Source organism: Cygnus olor, chromosome 1 (assembly GCF_009769625.2).
Source record: "Cygnus olor isolate bCygOlo1 chromosome 1, bCygOlo1.pri.v2, whole genome shotgun sequence".
Taxonomy (NCBI): domain Eukaryota; kingdom Metazoa; phylum Chordata; class Aves; order Anseriformes; family Anatidae; genus Cygnus; species Cygnus olor.
The window spans coordinates 165,217,159-165,236,914 of NC_049169.1; the positions used below are offsets into that span (position 1 = coordinate 165,217,159).

The window sequence follows — 19,756 nt, forward strand, 5'->3', positions numbered from 1 at the left end:
GTTTAACGTTACAGGTCTTACAAGCAAACCCTGCAGAGCCCCACAAGAAAACATACTTACACATTGATGATATCCCACTTAGCTGCACTGAGACATGCCAGCTGCTCACGAATGCATTAAGGTTATGCAAGTAGAATAGCAACTGCAGTTCCCTAAGACAAGTCCCACATCATGCACTCAACAGAACAATTCTAGTAGACTTCAGAAACTGAGCATTAGGTAACTTTCCCTGAAAAACAGATTTTCACTGTTTAATCAAAGCATAAGCACCAGTCAAAACCATTAACTTTCTTTGTACCATTTTTTGAAGCATTTCACCTTCTTTCCTGTTCAATTTTCATTTTTTTCCTTTTCCTACCAAGAGTAGGACAATGAATTGCTTCCTTCTGCTCCCATATTGCTGACCTTAAAACACAAGGACAGGGATAAGAATTCTTCATGAAGAACAAGAAACAAGAACAGCAGCAACTTTAGAGCTCAGAGATAAGCATGAAGTATTATCAAGTCTCATAGCCTGTCCAGAGAACAGTTTTCCACAGGTTTGACAAACTTATTCCCCCCAATTAGATTCTGATTTTCAAGCATTCTGATACACCCCTAAATCTCAGCAGGTCCGCATAAAAGAGGACAAAACTATAAAATCTCCAACCCAAAATATAACTGTATGAAGAAAGAAGAATTTAGCTATGACAATACTTTTAAGAGTCAGAGAAGTTTACAAGAGTTTAATGGCTATTATACTTCACCTGTACTGCGTTTGTTTTTTCAAATTCTTTACATGAAATGATTTTAAATGAGACCTTTTTACATTTAGATAACATTTCAGATAGCTTTAAAACAATTTATGCTCAGCTTGCCTAACAAAATTTCAAAAGATGACTGATAAAACACTGCTACTAGAAGACCTCACAGTCCACAGACACCTCCCTATGTACAGAGGATCCACTAAGATTAAAACATGCAGTGGGGCAGAAATTTAAGAATTATGCTGAGAAGTTCATGATAAAGGACATCACGCACCACATTATGTTTTACCATTTTGTAAGCTTCTGCTATGAAAACAGACAAGATCACCAGTCTTCCTGAAATCCTGAAATCTGCAATATAGTAACTGAAGAAGTTTATCCTAGCTTTGATGCATTCTGTTGCTGATGTTTTCTCTGAAAAAAATATCTTTTAGTATTCCTACTGTAATTACTATGAAACCCATTAATAAAAGTTTAAACAAGTATTTAAATTTGGTATTGCTTAATTGTCCAGGGATGACCAAGTTTTTGAAAAATGTTTTAATGAAGCCTTTTGACAGTCACTACATTTACCATAATTTCTCACTTTTACCACTCTTCTTGATTTTGCTAATTTGTTTTCTAGCTAATGCCAAAATAACGATAACACATTAAAAATACCCCTTGCCTAATGAGGCCAGAAAAGTCTCAAGGCTTTCAAAGACCAATTTATAACTTAGAATGCAGTTTAAGGCAACTATTATTCAGTTCACTACTTCTAGGTCAGTATTTTACCTCATTTTAAAATTCCGTCCCTTGAATCTTTTTAACCTCTATTTCTTGTAGTAACGAGTACCCTTGTGAGATCAACCACTATGAAGAGAAACTTTCTCTCCACTGAACATGTACTTTTGTATTACAAGAGTGAAATTTCAACAGACAGTAAACAGGAGTTCTGGCAAAGCTAAATTAATACTGGATTCTACCTAATTAACAGCACTGTAATAGCCATGAAATTCCATGCACTGCTTTAATAATAAGCACAAGTTAAGCTGCTGTCAACTGAAGTTGTTTTCAACTGAATATTAGAAATACAAATATTACAACAGAATTACATGTCAGTATTAGTAAGAAATTAATGCTAAATATACATTGCCAAATAAAGGATGCAAAGTAGTACATTCTACATTTAATTTAAAATGCAGAAGACAAATCATAACTTTAAACACTCCATTCATACAGGACTCATTAACAACTAGCAACCTGCAGAGAAAAGAATTAATTACTTCACAAGAAGAAAACATCACAGGAGCATACTTCAGTGCTGCAAATTGTAACAGGTCAAATATCTGAAGTGGTAAAAGAGAAACCCTAAAATAGAATTGAATATTATTGTCTGATAAACCAGTAAGCACATTAAGTTAATTGTTTTAATAATGTATTTTAGCATTACAGAAGTTAAGTTTTCATGGAATAGGTACAAAAAAAAAGCGGCAGCTCAGGCAATCAATTTCTGCCCCAAGCAAAACCTTATCCCTATGTATAGCGGCTATTAAAGCCTATAGACATTTAAATTCAAGATCTAAAGGAAATACATACTATAATGTTTCACAGGCACCAAGATCTGTGCCTCTGTGCATGCCTAAAAGTGCACAAGTTTGATAATGCTGAGTAGCTCAGGACCCAGCTCAAGTCCAAACCTGTCAGGCTCCAGAAAGAGGGCATCCATCTGCTCATCTTGTTTGGGGAACTTGATGCAGCAAAGTATCTCGGTCCACGTGCAACACATTGAAGACCTGACAGGACCAAGTGGCATTTGGGGTTGCACAACCATTTCTTTCCAAGTGGAAGTATTTATTAGTGATGAATTTTCTAGGGGTTACAAAAATTCATCTACCTGGAAGTTTAAGTTCATCACTGGAAAGCCTCTGCCACCTTCCTCTCTAAGCCTCTAAGGAGGCTTCCTTGTCCATCATTTGATGAGCTATGCTGGGACTGGGCCTTTCTTTCCTCCATTTTGAGGTTTTACTAGTGGGTAGAAACAAACGCTAGTTCTGCTGGGACAGAAATCAAAGGAGGTTTGACTGCATATCATCATCACTGGAAGCTTTGGAAATACAAGGAGATAAAATACTGTTAGTCCTGTTTTTTGTTTCCAGAACTAATCAGATGCACAGCCCCTGGGATCAGAGGCCTTGCCACATGTTCTGCATACGCTCAATTGAGTCGATCTGCAAGCGTGCAACAACTCCTCCCAAACTGTTTGTAGCCTCATTACACAAGTACAGTAAGCCCTGTAGTTGAGACAGAGGAATGTTGAGATGACACTAAAAAAATGTAACCTTTCCAGCCAAATGAGCAATATAAGACTTATCCTAGCTTTAAGCTTATATTCAGAAGGGATACACTTAGTATTTCTCCGTCACCTTTTGATGCCTTTCCTTATGACTGGATTAAGCACAATGTTTTGAAGAGTCTGTATTGCAGTATGAAGTGTAATACATGTTTTTCTTTCTTAGAAGCCATTGTTCTTCGTATTTTTTCACATAAAAATTAAACCTATGCATTACACAGTCTGAAAAGATCCTCCTCCTCTTCCTTCCTTCACCTTTTTAACAGCATTTTAAGCCTCTTTTGGTGGCAGTGGTAGAGCTTTGAAGGATGTTAATTTCCTTCCAGTTTTTTTAGGAAGATGGAAGCAGTCAGAACACAGAACAGAAGCCTGACAAAGGAAGTATGCCAGAAGTAAACACTGCTTCATGAGTTCATCTCCAACAGCACACCACAGAAATCACCCAAGCAAGGGGCATTACAAATATTTCTAATGCAGGAAAAGCCTTTTTCCTAACTAAAATTCCATTACATACAACAGTCTCACACAACATGCAAATTTTCAGGAAACCAAGGTTCATTAAGTCCACTGCTAACAGACCTACTAGCTTTCTCAACACTGCAATTATCAGCACTAGAACATATTGAAACTGACTAGTTTTTAAACTGAATCAGGCTACACCTGTTAGCTGAACAACTTCTGCACCAGTATGTTTAATTAGTGCTTCTGCAGCTGATAAAAATCTTTACAGTATTCCCTACATCAATTCAATCCAGGATTAAGAACGGATAGTATCCTGAGAGTAATACTTAGCTAGTGGTATGGGTAAAAACATAGCTTAAAGACGACAAAAATGCTGAGATCAGAGCACCCAAGAAGCTTTTCCACAGTTAGCTATAACTTATCTCTCTCAACACCTAAATTTAAGTTCTATGGCCTATGTTAGGCAAAAGTCAAGCTAGATTATCACAATGGTGACTTCTGTGATCAAAAATTAATGGAATTACAAAAAAAAAGTCCAAATGTTGGGGAGCTCTGAAAAAGCTAGTTAACTTGAATTTTGCAAACAGTTTTTCCTCTTTAAGATTCTTCTTACAATAAATTGAAGATCACTGTTGCACACCCAACTACATATGCTTGGTGTCCTTTGAGGAAAGTAGGTTGATGCAACATCAGTTCTTTATTTTAGCCTACTGACTAGCTCCAGCTGTATGAGTGAAGTGGTAACTGTCTTAAAGATGGCATGTTCTTTTAGTTTTTCCCCCAAATTTGGAGTGTCTGGAAAAAAAGGGAGTCAAACCAGTTTCTCTCCTGCCTGAGGAAAAAAATCTTGAATGTGAACTTAACCACAACCTGACACGATCAGCCTGCTAAAACGCTAGTGAGCAAACACATGCCAAGAACCTGCTACTTACTGTCTCTTACATATGTAGTGCAAGAACAGCACCATACTGTTATGGATTGGAGACGTGTGATGCACAACTGTAAAAATATTTTGTTACTTTCACTTATTTACTTTTTATTTGAATTCATTGGCTGCCTTACGGGTGCGAATATCCTCCGTAGTTCTGTTTCATCCTAAGAGCAGAGTTCCTTTGTACAGATTTTACAGTTAAGCATAAGATCCAAAACAACAGGTCAGAGCAATACTGTATTAATACCTTCTTAGTTATTTGCTCAGTAGAGTACAGAAATCAGATTGATGAACGTCTCACACACTGACACAAAAGGCACAGGACAATGCAAGGAGTCAAAGACTAACCAAATGTAAGTTTCAAAACATTTCACACAATTCTAGTAATTTTTTTTGTTTGTTTTGTTCTTTTAAAACACACTTTTTACAGAGTAGGCTGTAACAAAAGGAAATACTATAGCTAAACATTTTTAGGCAACATCACCACCTTTAGTGGAGGGATTACGTACTTGTTTTGTAAGGCTAAGCTAGTCAAAAGTCATCTTAGAAGCAGATGTATAATTGGTTTCATATTCTCCCTAGATGTAAATGTTTCTTTACAACAGTGCAAGGATTATTCAGAAGAAACACTGAGGAATATGGGCTATTAAAAAGAAAATCCCACATGTTCTTGGCAGGAGTGAAAGGGAAGCTCCTTTATATTTCTGTTCTAACAAAAAATTGCGATCCCCCAGGGAGTCAAAGATCTTTGAAAGTTCAAGTTTTACAGCAGCTGAGAACAGAGTGCATTGACGCTCCTTAGTTCTTGCCAACGTTAACGACTGTTACTGTGATCAAAGTCTAACTTAGTGCATTCCAAGCAAGATTATAGTTCTCAGGGCATGCTAAACAAGTTTACAGACTAGAGTTTGCAGTTACGGTTTGAGTTAAGGAAGAAATCAAGCCGTATAGGGGCTGCCAATTTCAATTAATGTGGAAAGTATTTCTAACCATACTTGTGAACAGTAAACATATGTAAGTATACTGATGTGCACAAGTATTTCAATTCTTGGAAAACATCTGAGTCCAGTTCTTACTTAGGACTCTGACAGAGTCAGATACCAATCTTGATTTTCAAAGGCTAGTTTTTCCATCTTCACTATTTTTGAGAGAGGCTCAATGAGGTACAAGAATGCTGTTTTCATTTGAAGTGGCGGCTCAGATACAGCATCTAAGCCTGCTCATTGTGAAGCCTCATGCAGCCAAACACATAGCTCTAATAGCCAGAGATGTCAGTTGGTAAATACACGTATGAAGCATACTAAAAAGAATAAACAGGAACAGTTACGGAATCAATGGCAGTATCTACTCTGCTCCCAGAGATAACTGATATATTTTATATTCCAGTTCTGCTCTCACTTCCATAATAACTGGTTACTGAAACACTAGGTTAACAGTAGGTTAAACTTAATTTAGTTAGATGTTCTCAATAGCCTCTAAGGAAGAAGGAAAAACCATAGTCTTAGAGCTCCTAATTTTCTCCTAAGAATTTAGACCACCAAAATCAGAAGCTCTTAACTACTCTCTAACCAGTATCAAGTGCACATGCATTTCACTTTTTGCTCGATTGAAACATTATTCTGAGTTACTCTGTAATAAAATTTCAAGAAGTAAATTTCCTAAACACTACAAATCACATTCTTCTCGTATTAACGCATAAACCATGCTAAAAACTCCCGTCCAAAAACTTTCAACCTCAAACGCGGAAGTTTGCATATGCCACAAGTACCACACATAGTAAAAACTTCTATCATTTAAACTTCATAGCAGAAAGTGATACGGAAAGTCATGTGTCAGCAGCTGGTGACACCTTGATGTCACACAAACAGCTCATCAATTACTTAGTACCACAACCATTTGAATATTTGCAGTCCACAGTGGCAAAACTTGATTGAAGTCTAGTCTGTTAAGTCTCTTCCCCTCTTTTCCCATGAGTTTGCTTCTAACACTTCTGTGCCAGAAGTAGCTCCTACAAGACCAGAGGATGAGCTGCTTCAGGAAGCCAGATTTTTTTTTTTTTTTGGTAGCCTGACAATCCAGAATGATTTCAACTGCCACAGACACACAGCGGACAAGAGCTTCAAATACTGTTACCCAAATAGTATTTGAACAAGTGAAGCATGTCAAAGCCCTCAGAAATGCAGAGGTTGGATACAGACCATTCTCTAGATCTACTCCTTGACTAAAGGCCGATTAGTCTTTTAAAAAAGTACTTCATATGGGACAGCTTGACATTTTCTGCACTGTAGAATTGAGCTGCAATGAAGCATAGTTGCAGAGTAGTTGACATGGATGTCAGTAATACAGGAGCAAAACAGAAGTACCTTGCTACTCACATTATTATAGTTAAATATTAAAAAGGTAATTTACTTCAAGTATCAGCACTGATAATATTTCCTACCTGGAACGACTTTCTGAAAGCTATCATAGCAAGTCATCCTGATCAGTGCTATTAATTGTTTTTTTTTTTTTTTCTTGGATTTGGTCAGAACTTCATTAATGAACACTGTAGATTAGATGGCTTATGTGGATGTTCTAGCATCCACAGGCTGCATTGTCTTTTTATTATTTTAAAATTATTTTTGTAAGACAGTATCAGAAATGTTAAGATTTATGGTAGTACAGGGTTTTGGCCATTTCTGAACTGCTGAAGAGGGCACCAGAACAACAACAACAACAAAAAAAACATGGTTTAGCAAGACGTGACAATACAAGAACCAGCTTAAAAGCGTGTGTGGCTCTGCGAAGATGCAGGTTATATTTTCCATTATCTTCAGACATCCTAGGTATTATAAACAAAAGCACATGCCCAACAGAACAATAAAGATGACATCTTAGTTAAAAGATCTTGAGTAGCTGGCAACTATACCAGTTTCACTATTAGCTGCCTTTTCGGGAGAGGGAAGGGTTTAAGAAAGGTAGCAATCTGGCAAAAAACGGAAAGGTTTCCTTTTTGTTCCAAAGTACATGGTTGTTGCATCTGTAAAACAATCAACAAAGAAATAGATAAAAAGAGCTTAAACTCTGCTGAAAGCTGAAACCAGAAAACCTGGCCTTAAGCCACTGGATCCATCCAGCTTTTATCATAAAGATACAGCTCCTTTTTTGGCACTTTCAGATAGGAAATAAATGGCATTTGAGAAAGTGTAAGTTTCAGGAGCATACATTTTAGAAGAAAGACTGTTACAATCTTACATTAATTGCTCTCATTCCAAATGGCAATGGAGCATGGGACAAGAATCAAATCACCCTTGAAACCTCTAAAATCCAACACTATGTTTCTCCAACAGAATTATTCATGGATTTTCCTGTAAGCAATTTTAAACAGGCATATATTTCTTAAACACAGAAATACTCGCAGCACTGTTTTATCTATTTATTTGCTTTAATGCAGCAAAAAAGCAAACCATGGATCCAAAGAATCCACGAGTCTTAAGACCAAACTTAAATCAAATCTGGTCCAAAAATCTGGCCTAAAGGATAAACTCAACTTCACAATCTTTTCAAGTTGCAAATATGAAATTAATTAGTGAAATAAAAAATACTTAACTGTTTTTAAAAATGAAGTCTCTTTTTAAAAGAACAGAAAATATATCAATTTTAAGAAAATATGGAAACGTTTTGACAAAAAAAAAAAAAACAAAACCATCACTAAAATTCATTAAAAAACTCACATATTTTAATACTAAAAAAAGGCTACCACAAATACTCAATTCTAACCCTGTCTATAGTTGGCCTGAAAGGCTTTGAATGAACCAGAAAATTACACAAAATGGCTAGGAACACGGGTTTCTTCTTGTCCTTGTTGCTTTTTAAACAAAGTAAATGAACCACAGCTATGAAACCTGGGAAACCTGGCAAAGCACCCCTCAAGACAGAACACTAAGCAAATGGACTGAAACTGACAGCTACAGTGATTCATCTTAATACTTCACCTAAATAGACTGCACATTAATGATAAATTCCAGAAGCTAACTGGCCACCTAACTCCTCTCTCTTCCAGAGATCACAAACTGGAGTGTAGAATCTAGCAGTCCGCTAATATTAGACTTATAAAAGTATTATCCTGTCTAATACCTTCCCCCTCCCCACCCACAACAGAACTTTTCTTTAAAACTTAAGAAGTTATAACATAGGTCTGATTACAGACTATTTTAAACCAGAAACAAAGCCTACCCACCCAAACAAGACAAATGAATAGATGGAACATGTAGATATTGGAAAGATAGTTCTGCTTCACTGCTATTACTTTTAACTGTTTATTTCTAGGTAGACTCACTTCATTTCCAGGTTTGAAATACACACACACAGAACAGAAACAAAAGCAGAAAATCCAGGGGCAGACTGTAAAAAAAAAATAAAAAAAATCAAGAAGCCACTGAGATGATAAAAATAGTTATCCCGATTTAGTAAGATCGTCAAGCTTTATTTACCCTTATAAAAGGCTGAATCCTTAAACATCTGAGAAATGAGAGCCCAGAACAAATATTTTCAGAGGAGAACCTGTCTGTAATTCTTTGCTATTTCTAAACCTTCCACATCCCAAGACTCCAGAAAATTTTACTTTATCTCATGACACCATGTAATGGCATGTTTTGCTTGGGGGAGGGAAAGAACAGCATCTTGAAAGCAGCTGCAGTTGCATAGTCTCTTAACCAAGTTAGCAAATCTGACTGCCATACTTCCCACTTCTGGAAGTTATTCTATTCACTGTTGAGCTTAAGCAACGTTTTCAGAAGAATTTGAGCCAACAGTAGTATGCAACACCTATCTGAGGGACAGACAGAACCACCCACAGAGCAACCTGTTCTTTTAGGAACTACACAAGCCAAGCTAATCATGCTAAAAGAGTAGGCCTGCATACTTTCTTAAATCTTTAGTTCTGTGGGAGACCTGGAAAAGACCTTTTGCTTGTAAAGGTGCAGCACTTACCATCATTAAGCAACTACATAAGCCACTTTATTCGAAGTAGAGATTTTTATGAAAAATGTCCTTGCTGTTCTAGGGATGGAGGGAACGGGGGGAGCAACAAAATCAAGTGAAATAAAGGAAGACAAACATATTCCTTCCCAGTGTTCTGAAAAGAAGTTTAAACTCCCAGGAAAGCAACCCTAGCAATTACAAATACGCAGGAGGAGTAAGATTCTCTTCTTTCTTGATCCAAAAGCACTAGAAACTTTCCCTGCAGGACAAGGCAACATCCTGCATATGCTAACATCAGAATCTTCAAGGGCATGCTGTTCATCAGTCCCTTTATTGTTACATGAAAAGATACACAGCAACAGCCAAAGTGTACCACTGCAAGATGTAAGACTGGGAGATGACCTCACTCCAACCTCACATTACACTTCTCAGCACATTCTCATTTCACGTATTTTATTTTGCTTAAAAAGAATTGTACTTTACAGGATGAATTGCTGTGCTTTAGAGATGAAATGGGAAGCCTCACTTGCTACTTAACCACACAATCATAGGACAGGATCTTCAGGCAATTACATCTTCCAGTATAATAAGTTATTTGTTTCTTACTTGTTTGATTGATGGATCAAAGGATATTCTGAAAAATGCTCCCAGGACATGTATTCAGCCATTGTACTATTTCAGCTTTGGAAACAGAAGGACAGGAAAAAGTTGTTTTACCATTCTAAGGAACATCCACATTGAATTACTTCCAGATTTAGTTACATAAAATGGAACAACAAAAATTTGGAAAGGCCACTACCTATTCAACATTTTTGTTTAGACACGGTTGCCGAGACAATCTTGTAATTTTTTATTATGAAAAAATGTCTGCATCTTTCCACACAATTTCTTAATATTTTGTATTGTAATATCTTTGTCGGGAAACCAATTAATTTGTGGAAGTTCAAGAAGCTAAGTGTCCCTTATTAAGAAAATCCGTAATCACTTAGAACCTTCCTGAATCCTTATAAAGAGACCCTCAGGATATATGTAACCCTTCATCTTCTTCCCAGTTATTCCATAATTTCTGCCAGGAGAATGCACAGATGAACTATTCCCTGGATGAATGCCACCGTACATCAAAACAACTATATGTTATTCTGTTTTGCAAGTATCTGAGGAAGAGATTCACAGTCTTCAGCAATTTGCAGAACAACCTCCACAATCTCTCTCTTACTGAGAATCCCTAGAAAAGGGCCATCTCATTTTTAAAAGAAAAGAGACAGGAATTTTTGGAGTCTCTCATTTAGAAGAGGAAGAGAAATCTGCAGCTGCATCGATGATTGTTCTTGAAACACAGAACCTTCCTTGATTGATTTAGAGAAAGAAATAAGAATTTGAAAGAAAATAAGACACATGAATGAAGGTCAATATTAATACTAGAAATGATTTAAACAATTCTCTTAAGTTTCATCCATCTTTGACTTAGAATGAGTAAGTATAGGTTTCCAGATGGCTGGATGAGAGGGAAGCAGAAAGGTCTGCTTTGCTTTCTTCTGCCATGCATAGAAGACATAGCACAAGCCTTAAGAAAGAAAAACTCACTCACAGTACTGGAAAAATAAAGAAGGAAAGCAAATGAGCCATTGAAGTCATGGCAAAGCAAAGTGGTGCTGGCAACAACCTAATCAATTTTTCTTCTGTGGAACAGATACTGAAATCTCAACCAGAAAGATGGAAAACTGCCTTAATAATAAGGAGGCGAAAAATGTTGAGTGGCTTGCTTATGCCTTCTCAGTGACTGACACAGCTGTTCTGCTTCCAAATCCGTAAGACTGAAGATACACTGACTGGCACGGAACTTCAATAAGCACTTGCTCCTCTCCTGAAAAAGGATTCAAAGCAACAAAACAAGAAAACACCACATACACTCCTCAAAATTTCACAAAGCCACTTACTCACCTGGCATTTACCTTCTATTTCACTCAGTGAAACTAAATGTGTAATACAGATCATTCCAAAATTGATTTCATTTTTGAGGTTCTGTTCCCATATTTGATGAAGTACAACAAAGTACAACATCGAGTGCACAGAAACTTTAAGCTCACTCCTATTTTACTTGTAAACACAGATAAAGGAGCATTCTCTAGTACTGATTAAGCAGCACAGCAAATTTCTTTGATCCTAAACATGGTTATTTATTTATTTTATGTCACTCAATCTCTGGTGATAAAAGCTTATGTGTATATTTCACAAATGGTGCAAATTTATCTGAAGTGATATTTGTACACAAGCGACACAAGTACTGAAGTATTTCTTTCCCTGAGATAAAACTTTTCAGACTCTTACACAATGTTTGTTCCACTTGTATGGTTACTATGGATCCTACATCTCAGCAATGAATTTGCAACATCCTGATCTCAACTTTCACTAAAACATTATTTCTAGCTCTTCTACTGTGAAATAAAGCTTGGAAAGATCATCTGTGTTATACAAAGGCTTGAAAAAATAATACAAAAAACTGTAAAGCTTCAAGTTTCTTCCCCTGCCCCGCAACGTCACTTCACTTTGTGCCCTGATTGTTGACTGACACAATACTGCAAATTAAGCAAAAATTTCCATTTCTGTGTAAACCTTTACTATGATTGTTTTAAGCTCCATTATATTCAACTCAAAGTAGTTATTAACAAACATATTCGGCTTTGTTTAAAAAAAAAGAATACCTCGGTCTGACCTTCATGGGCACTGGATTCATGAGTGACACGAATAGCCTAAAATTAAAGCATATTTCAATCAGACATTAAATGAGAGACAAATATTTTAAGAATCACTGTATGCTCTTCTTTTTAATCAAATGCCATAGCTGTAACTTCTTTTGCTCAATGCTTGTAATAGTTAAATAAATGAATCAACAAATAATCTCCACTTTCAAGGATCTCAAGAGACAAGTGTTTCAGCCTCATCAGACTCAATTCAAATACGTAGCAGTTTGTTACTGCAGTTTAACACACGGAAAACAGTACTGGCAAATTTTTTTGATATTTCAGTTCCTGGGTTCAGTAAACAAAACACTTTAGGTAGAAACTGTGATCAGACAGCTTGTATCCAACATTTCTGCAGATAACATCCTCAAACCTCTACTGCTCCTGTTTGTTATTAGTTCCTTGCGGCACATGTTAACAACCTTATTCCTGAGGGCTTCACAGTAAGTTTAATTTGAACTCAGGCTTGGAACTCATCAATATTTTCATTTTGACAGAAGATCATGGTTATCATCACGAGCAACAGCACTGTTCTCCCCTTCCATCAGCGGCCAGATCTTTCCATCACATCCTTTGAATCAGCACTAATAATGATCCAACTAAGCACTCGATCATCTAACTCATCTAACTGTTTGTCATGGGGGAATGGAAGGAGAGGGGGGACTATAATTTTGTCAGATCAGCTCCTTGTGTGCCCTGAAGAGCTACAGCCAAAGAAAGGTGACTTTAAGGCATAAATGGAAGGAGACTGCAGGACTGTCCTTTCAGCAATAGCCTCAGATCAGCCTAAATTGACCATTAAACTGGATCTTGAATTAACCAAAACGATTGTGCAGACATTACTCATCCACTTCAAAATCATTTTAAACTAAGCCAGGGAATTAATATGGATGAAGAACATTGACAAAATCCATTTTGCTGACTGAGCTATGGGCAGGCAGGAATACTTTAAAATAAAATAAAATGAATTGGGTGGTTCATTTTTTTGCAGCAGCTGTCTGATCACAAGCTCACACGTAAACTCAGATTGTTTAAGTGATTCACTGGACCAAGTCCAAAGGACTTGCTCATGCAAATAATTCTTATACCATTTTCAAAAAGAGTAGAAAGTACAATACTAACTTCGTAAGTTTCTAGATATTTGGCCCTTTCTTCTGGAGTCATAGATAATGAATCTTCTAGGAACTTTTTCAGTGATGAATTAGTTTCTTAAAAAAAAAAGACATAACATTAACATATTTGGAACCATGCTTTAAATTCTACATTGTTCAAAGCTAACAGAATGCTTATAGCCAACAAAAGATTTAAAGATAATAATTACATTGCATCTTTAAGACAATGAAACTGCACAAGGAATTGCTACCTGCTGCAGTTTGAAGTGTTTTCAGTGTTTTAGTTTTAGGATTAGCGTGAAATATGGTGGGTTTTTTTTATATATAATTATAGGCAGAAATGCTCTTTCAGTAGAGCAGTTATATTCAGAGAAAATAGTACATACCCCATCCTTCCCTCCGTACTTTCCACAGTGGTGAGGGAAAAAAAGGGGGGGAAAGTACAACAAAAACAAGCAAGCAAACATAAAACACTTACCAAAGTTCATTTTATCTCTGTTGTTTGCAATAGCATGAATTAACCCAATTGTTCCACAAGCATTGTTGATAGTCTGCTTCATGAAATACACTGATGATTTGACATCTTGCCCCTTAGCTTTTATTCTCTCTTCTTCTTCTGTTCTGAAGGTTTCATACTAGAAGGGAAGTTATACAAGTTTCACAGGTAGTACAAATAGATACTTGTTATATTATCCAAGCAAAAACAATTTACCTAAGTAAAGCCTTCCTAATAAAACCAAAACACATCTTGCAACTTGAAACGTTTAACACAAGCAGTCCAGCAGTATATGCAGACTTCCCCAACTGGAAAGCTCTATGACTGGATTTTGACTAGTGATAAGACCTGATATGTTTAAATCATCATTTTGAAATGTGTTACCTAACAGCATTTCAGGAATATTCAATATTAGCACCTGTCACCATCTCTTTAATCCAACAAAAAGTGTTTAAGGACAGAGGTCTCAAAAGCTTTATCAAGCAACTTCAGGTGTTTAATCAGCACGAACCATTCTTGTAAGTTCCATCTTCTTACACTGCGTTTTTTCCAAGAATATAAAGTTCATATAATATTTAAAACAGGTCCTTTAAAAGCCATAATCATAAGGTAAAGGTTTGTTTTCTGTAGTAATAATTTACAAAATACTGAAGTAGATGGAGTTTTTACTTAAGTGTGACAAACACGAAGTTTGAATGTAAAACAGAGTAACTCTTTCCGAGAAATTTCTCGGATTCCATGCACTGTCAGTGACAAACAGAACTAAGAAACTTCTCCAGCATCGTGATTCCACACTTGCAGCTTGTCTCAATGGTCCGAACATTCTACGTAAATAGCAGGTGCCTTTACAAAGAATTTTAAATTGACAGCACTTGTACAAGATAACATGAATAGTCCTAATTGAGGAAAAAAAGGCCTTAAACGTATTAGACAAAAGTTCAGACTAGAGAAGGTAAACAATATAGCTGCCATTCATTCCCTGTCCCCCCCCCCAAAAAAACGTTGTGAATACCGAGAATATCATTTTGAGCAAGGGCTGGACCAGATCACTTCAAAATGTCCTTTCTAACTTGACTTATCCCTTGATAAGCATTCACTGGATCAAGCTATTCTATCTGTCTACAGCCTATGATGTTGATTTAGTAAGTCATTAACCTTTAAACTGGACGATAACCCTAAGATTATCTGTATGCTAACAAAGGTATTCAGCCCTAAAACCAAGTTCAAGCAAATTGATGCATACTGGGGGGAACGGGGCTGAAGGAGAATGGAGGGAAGAGGCAAAAAGAAATATATACACTCTTCCATCTTAGAAATATGCTGTCTGTCCCAGAAATGGGAGCCATACTGGTACTGATGACTGAACTGAAAATGGATTGATGTTTAGTCAGTACAGCAGTACCAAAAAAAAAAAATCAAAAAGTAGTTGCATTTGATAGTCTCACACACAACCTTAGTTTGCTCATGCTATTGTGGCTTTCTGCTAAAAGTAGCAGAATTCTGCCGTTTCACAGCCAGCCTTTTAAAACTAAAGTACTGAATTATCTGCAAGATAAAAATGCAAAGTATATTTCTTTTTACTTCTACGTTAGCTTTTCCCACTCCAATTAAAACACTTAACAATAAATTGGAAATATACACATAACATTATCATTTATTTATTTATAATTAAGAAGTCTCTGAATAAGGTTTAAGTCTCATTTTGATTCTGACACCAAAGCACAAGATTTACAGATTCACACAACGGTTTGGGTTGGAAGGAGCCTTTGAAGATCGTCTAGTTCCAATCCCCCTGCCATGGGCAGGGATGTCTTCCAGTAGATCAGGTTGCTCAAAGCCCCAACCAAGCATTCATTCACAACAGAAGTGATATACTGGTTACTAAATAAACTTTTACCTTTTCTGTTATCGGAAAGAGAAGTAGCACTGCACATACAGGTCTTGGCACCATGCTAAGCAGTTCTGGTTCCATACCATAGACATCTACAAATTGCCAGTCAGGATGTATACCTAATTGTTTGAGAAACTGGAAAAGAAAATACAGAATAATATTAAATGAGTGTGCTGGTATACTTTTTTTTTTTTTTAAAAAAAAAGCTTAACTGTGTATTTACAACCAGACAACTTTTGAAGATCTCCAAGGAAGAGACTCTACCACCTCTCTGGGCAGTCTTTGCCAGTGCTCAGTCACCCACACAGCACAGAAGTGTTTCTTGATGTTCAGAGGGAGCCTCCTGTGCTCCAGTTTGTGCCCATTGCCTCTGGTCCTGGCAATGGGCACCACTGAAAAGAGCCTGGCTCTGGCCTCTTTGCACCCCCCCTTCAGGTGTTCATACACACTGATAAGATCCCCCCTGAGCCTCCTTTTCTCCAGGCTGACAGCCCCAGCTCTCTCAGCCTCTCCTCATATGACAGGTGCTCCGGTCCGTTCATCATCTTGGTGGCCCACCACTGGACTCCCTCCAGTACATCCACATCTCTCCTGTACTCTGGGGCCTAGAACCAGACCCAGTACTTCAGGTGCAGCCTCATCAATACTGAGCGGAGAGGAGTTGAACTGACTATCTCAGCAACAAGCAGGGGAATTTAGAACTCTATACCATTTGAAACAACTTGAAATATCTATGTTATCAGAGTCAAACAGTTTCTGAATTCAATTAGGTTCTTGTAATTATATACACACTGACAATTTGTAAGAAAAAGTTAATTGTGTGTTACGGCACGCTCAAATCCTATTTTGAAATACCACATTTTAGACAAAAAAAATTAAAGATGTGGGAAAACTATGTATTTTAGAAAAAGTAAACATTGCACAACTCCTTTACTTCCGCTAGAAAAATCACATTCTGTAGGAAGATCTCCAGTCACCTGGGGTTATCAAATCTAAAATACGGAGTGTCCTGATAAACAGCTAGAAGTTTAAAACGCCTGGAAAAAAACAACTTGCAGCAAGTAATATTCCTCTGCTCTCTCTAATGAGAAAAAAAAAAAGTTAACTCCTAAGGCATTTCTTTAGCCAGCTCTCAACAAATTGCAACTCTGCAGTTTCCAATACTGTTCCCAAAAGCAATACAGTAGACCAGAGTATTTTGTCTATTCTTTCTCAGAAAGGAAAGATTTGTTCAAAGCTTCATCATACTTCCTGTCCAATGCTATTTGAGGAAACCTCTCTATTGACACATTTGCAGTTAAGATGTTTAAGAAGAACAAGATGGTAAAATGAATCTATGCCTTTTTCTTCCTTCCAAAATTCACCCAGTGAGCAGATTTACACATACACGCAATAGTTCAGTAATAGTTATACTATGTTTGAGTAGATTCATACCTATAGATATGCCTGTAAGAAATACAAAAATTAATCTTATTACAAAAATTCTTCTTTTTCATTTTAATAAAATACTAAATGTCTACTTCTAACACAAGATCCCTTCAAATACCAATTTCAATCCATACTAAGCAAGAAGCAAGGTTACTGTCTTTCAGAAGACACAGCCAGTGATTAACTCCCAATATTTAGAGATACAAAGGACACTTTTTAAAAAGGGTGAATGCATGGTCTCATGTGTTTATGAGCACAGAAGATTATCATTACTTTTGCTTTAATCAGCAAAGTTTAGGAATATCTTCTAAAAAAGGGGGGAAAGAATAGAAAATATGCACACCATTAAGTTTATTAAGAGAACCAAGGTGCAGTTTGCAGCCAGTATTTCGAGGGTAAAAAAAAAAATACACTTTACCATTTTAAATGTATTCCTCTCTCTCCCCTTTATACTTTAAGGCAAGAAATCAAAACCAAGAGCAAGTAAAGGCAATATAAGTTTGAAAACAAAAAGTTAAAAAGAGAATCTTGAAAAAATTACATATGGGTTTTCTCTGTATCTACTGAACCGACCTAAACCATTCACTGAGCTAGTTCAGTATTTGATTGTCTGCACTGCAAAACATGGAGCCTTTCTGTTCATAATGTCACATAAAGATTTTTTTTTCCATTTTCATTTTTCCTATGTTTCCACTAAAAATGAACAACGTGAATTGACCATAAAATCAAAGAGGAAAATGGGAGGCGAAAGGAAAATAAAGTGTCTTTTATCAAGATATAGGGAAGATTTGGTCTCTTATGTATGGGTTTGTGGGACTGGGCACAAGTCCATGATCGAGGCTTTGCACAACTTTCTAACTAATGTTAAAACAAGGTTGCTCTTATGTATGACAAGAAAATTAACTCAGGAGATCGCTTATGTAATACACCAAGATCTTCTGGTTCTATACCACCTTTAAGTCTTGCCAAGGTTAGGAATAAAGCCAAATCATTATCTTTTAATGAAATTATATGCAGGGAACATGTGAGTTTTTATTAGCTGATGAAACAGAAGACATTTTTAGTGTCTATTTTAACCCTCCAAGTTATGAGGACAATTACCATTTTGTGAATGACAGAAGAAAAGTTCAGAAGGAGAGGGGAGTACATGTAGATGTGTTAAAATATTATTTGTACTTTAAGTGCTTCTATGATTCTAAGTTTTCTAGGACTTTCCCTGTTGTTATTCGGAACTGTGGGAAATGTAATACAACTACGAAAACACGGGTTATTATTTTGCAAGATTACATGAAAGAAGGGTACAAAAACCCAACAAAATAAAAAGACACCTACGGAGAAAGCGACCCCACAAGCAGACGAGGCAACAATAAAAGTATCACATGAAGCTACTGAATAAATAAATGATGCACGTTCTCTTGTCTTGTTGCCTTTCACAGGCCGGGGAAAAACACACCCCCTAGACCCAAGTACAGATACTCAAACTTCTGAACGATATATTCATCGTAGCAAAAACTTCACAGGAAGAATGCTTTTCAGTACTCACATTAGCATAACACCTAGAAACTTTAAAATCTAAAAAGTTAAGAGTTTCAGTATACAATGACAGACGCAGCTAGAAGTGGTGGTCAACACCACAGAGAAACACCAAGAACATCGCCTTAGTACGGCAGGCAGCAAACTTTACACATGAACAGCCTAACAACTTCTTTTAGAATCATCAAGAAAAGATTAAGGGAGATACAAAATAGGCTAATAAGACCACTCTGCTACCAGAGGGCTTCAATCAAGCCTGGAAAAAAATGACAGAGATGTCTTTCTGAAAATTACATGACTAAAAGGTAAAAACTGGCAGCAAGTGCCCATGTGCAAGAAAGACTGCCAGATGGGTTTACAGGTGAAAAATTCATGGCAGGGTGCAAAGATCCCTTAAAACAAACAGACATAGCTTATACTTAGCATGGAGAAATGCAAAAGAAAAAAAAAGAATTCAGTCAATCACACAACCAGACAAGTAATCTTTTGCAACTGTGTTCTGAACAGATAACAGCAACGGAACGCTATTTAGCAAGGTCTGGGAAGAGAAATTTTAAAGGAGTCAAAACAAGTTCTTAGGAACCAGGGAAAGTTATTTAGAGGGACAAAAATCCATAGAAGATGTGACACAGGAAGCTCAGGAGAGTCTATTCACAAGCAGTAGCTTCAATTTTGGCAAATTACCTGAACACCAAAGAAATAACTAAATGAACCCTCCTTTTTCTTCCTTTGTCTTTTCCTAGCTCTTTCTTAGGCCAGTCATGCTGGTACAAAGATCACTCAGTTACCTACCAGCAGGTGAACTTCCACACCTGCCAAAACACTCCTGTTTTAGAACAGTAGGCAGTTTTGTATGCTTTTTAGACACAGTCTCGTTCAGAGGTGAGGACTTCTGCTGCTTTGCAGCAATTACCCAAGCCACTCTATCTAAAGATACTTACTGGACAGAGCAGTTAAGGTATTTTTCACTATATCTGAGGGCTCATCCACTCTCCATTGTTTATTTTCCTCTTATTTTTATATTCAACTGAGCATATAGCATCAATAAGCTAGCAGCCTGATATTACTCTACAACTGCAGAAGAGAATATTAGATGTTTTTCTGTCACTTATCATATTGCTG

General features: G+C 36.7%; 1 protein-coding gene and 1 long non-coding RNA gene across 2 annotated transcripts in view; one reads left to right on the top strand and one right to left on the bottom strand.

Moving 5' to 3' along the window:
• Window positions 1–19,756, bottom strand: part of UCHL3 (ubiquitin C-terminal hydrolase L3) — a 43,050-nt gene that overhangs the window by 13,963 nt on the left and 9,331 nt on the right. Inside the window, exons 3-6 of the mRNA XM_040540214.1 lie at window positions 15,680–15,808; window positions 13,765–13,921; window positions 13,297–13,382; window positions 12,136–12,183 (exon numbers count right to left, since the gene is read on the bottom strand). Coding sequence (XP_040396148.1) covers window positions 12,136–12,183; window positions 13,297–13,382; window positions 13,765–13,921; window positions 15,680–15,808 — 420 coding nt within the window. The remainder of the gene's footprint in view (window positions 1–12,135; window positions 12,184–13,296; window positions 13,383–13,764; window positions 13,922–15,679; window positions 15,809–19,756) is intronic.
• LOC121061429 lies at window positions 6,154–7,522 on the top strand. Its single transcript, XR_005815088.1, has 2 exons — window positions 6,154–6,295; window positions 6,340–7,522. It is a non-coding gene; the product is annotated as an uncharacterized LOC121061429 (long non-coding RNA).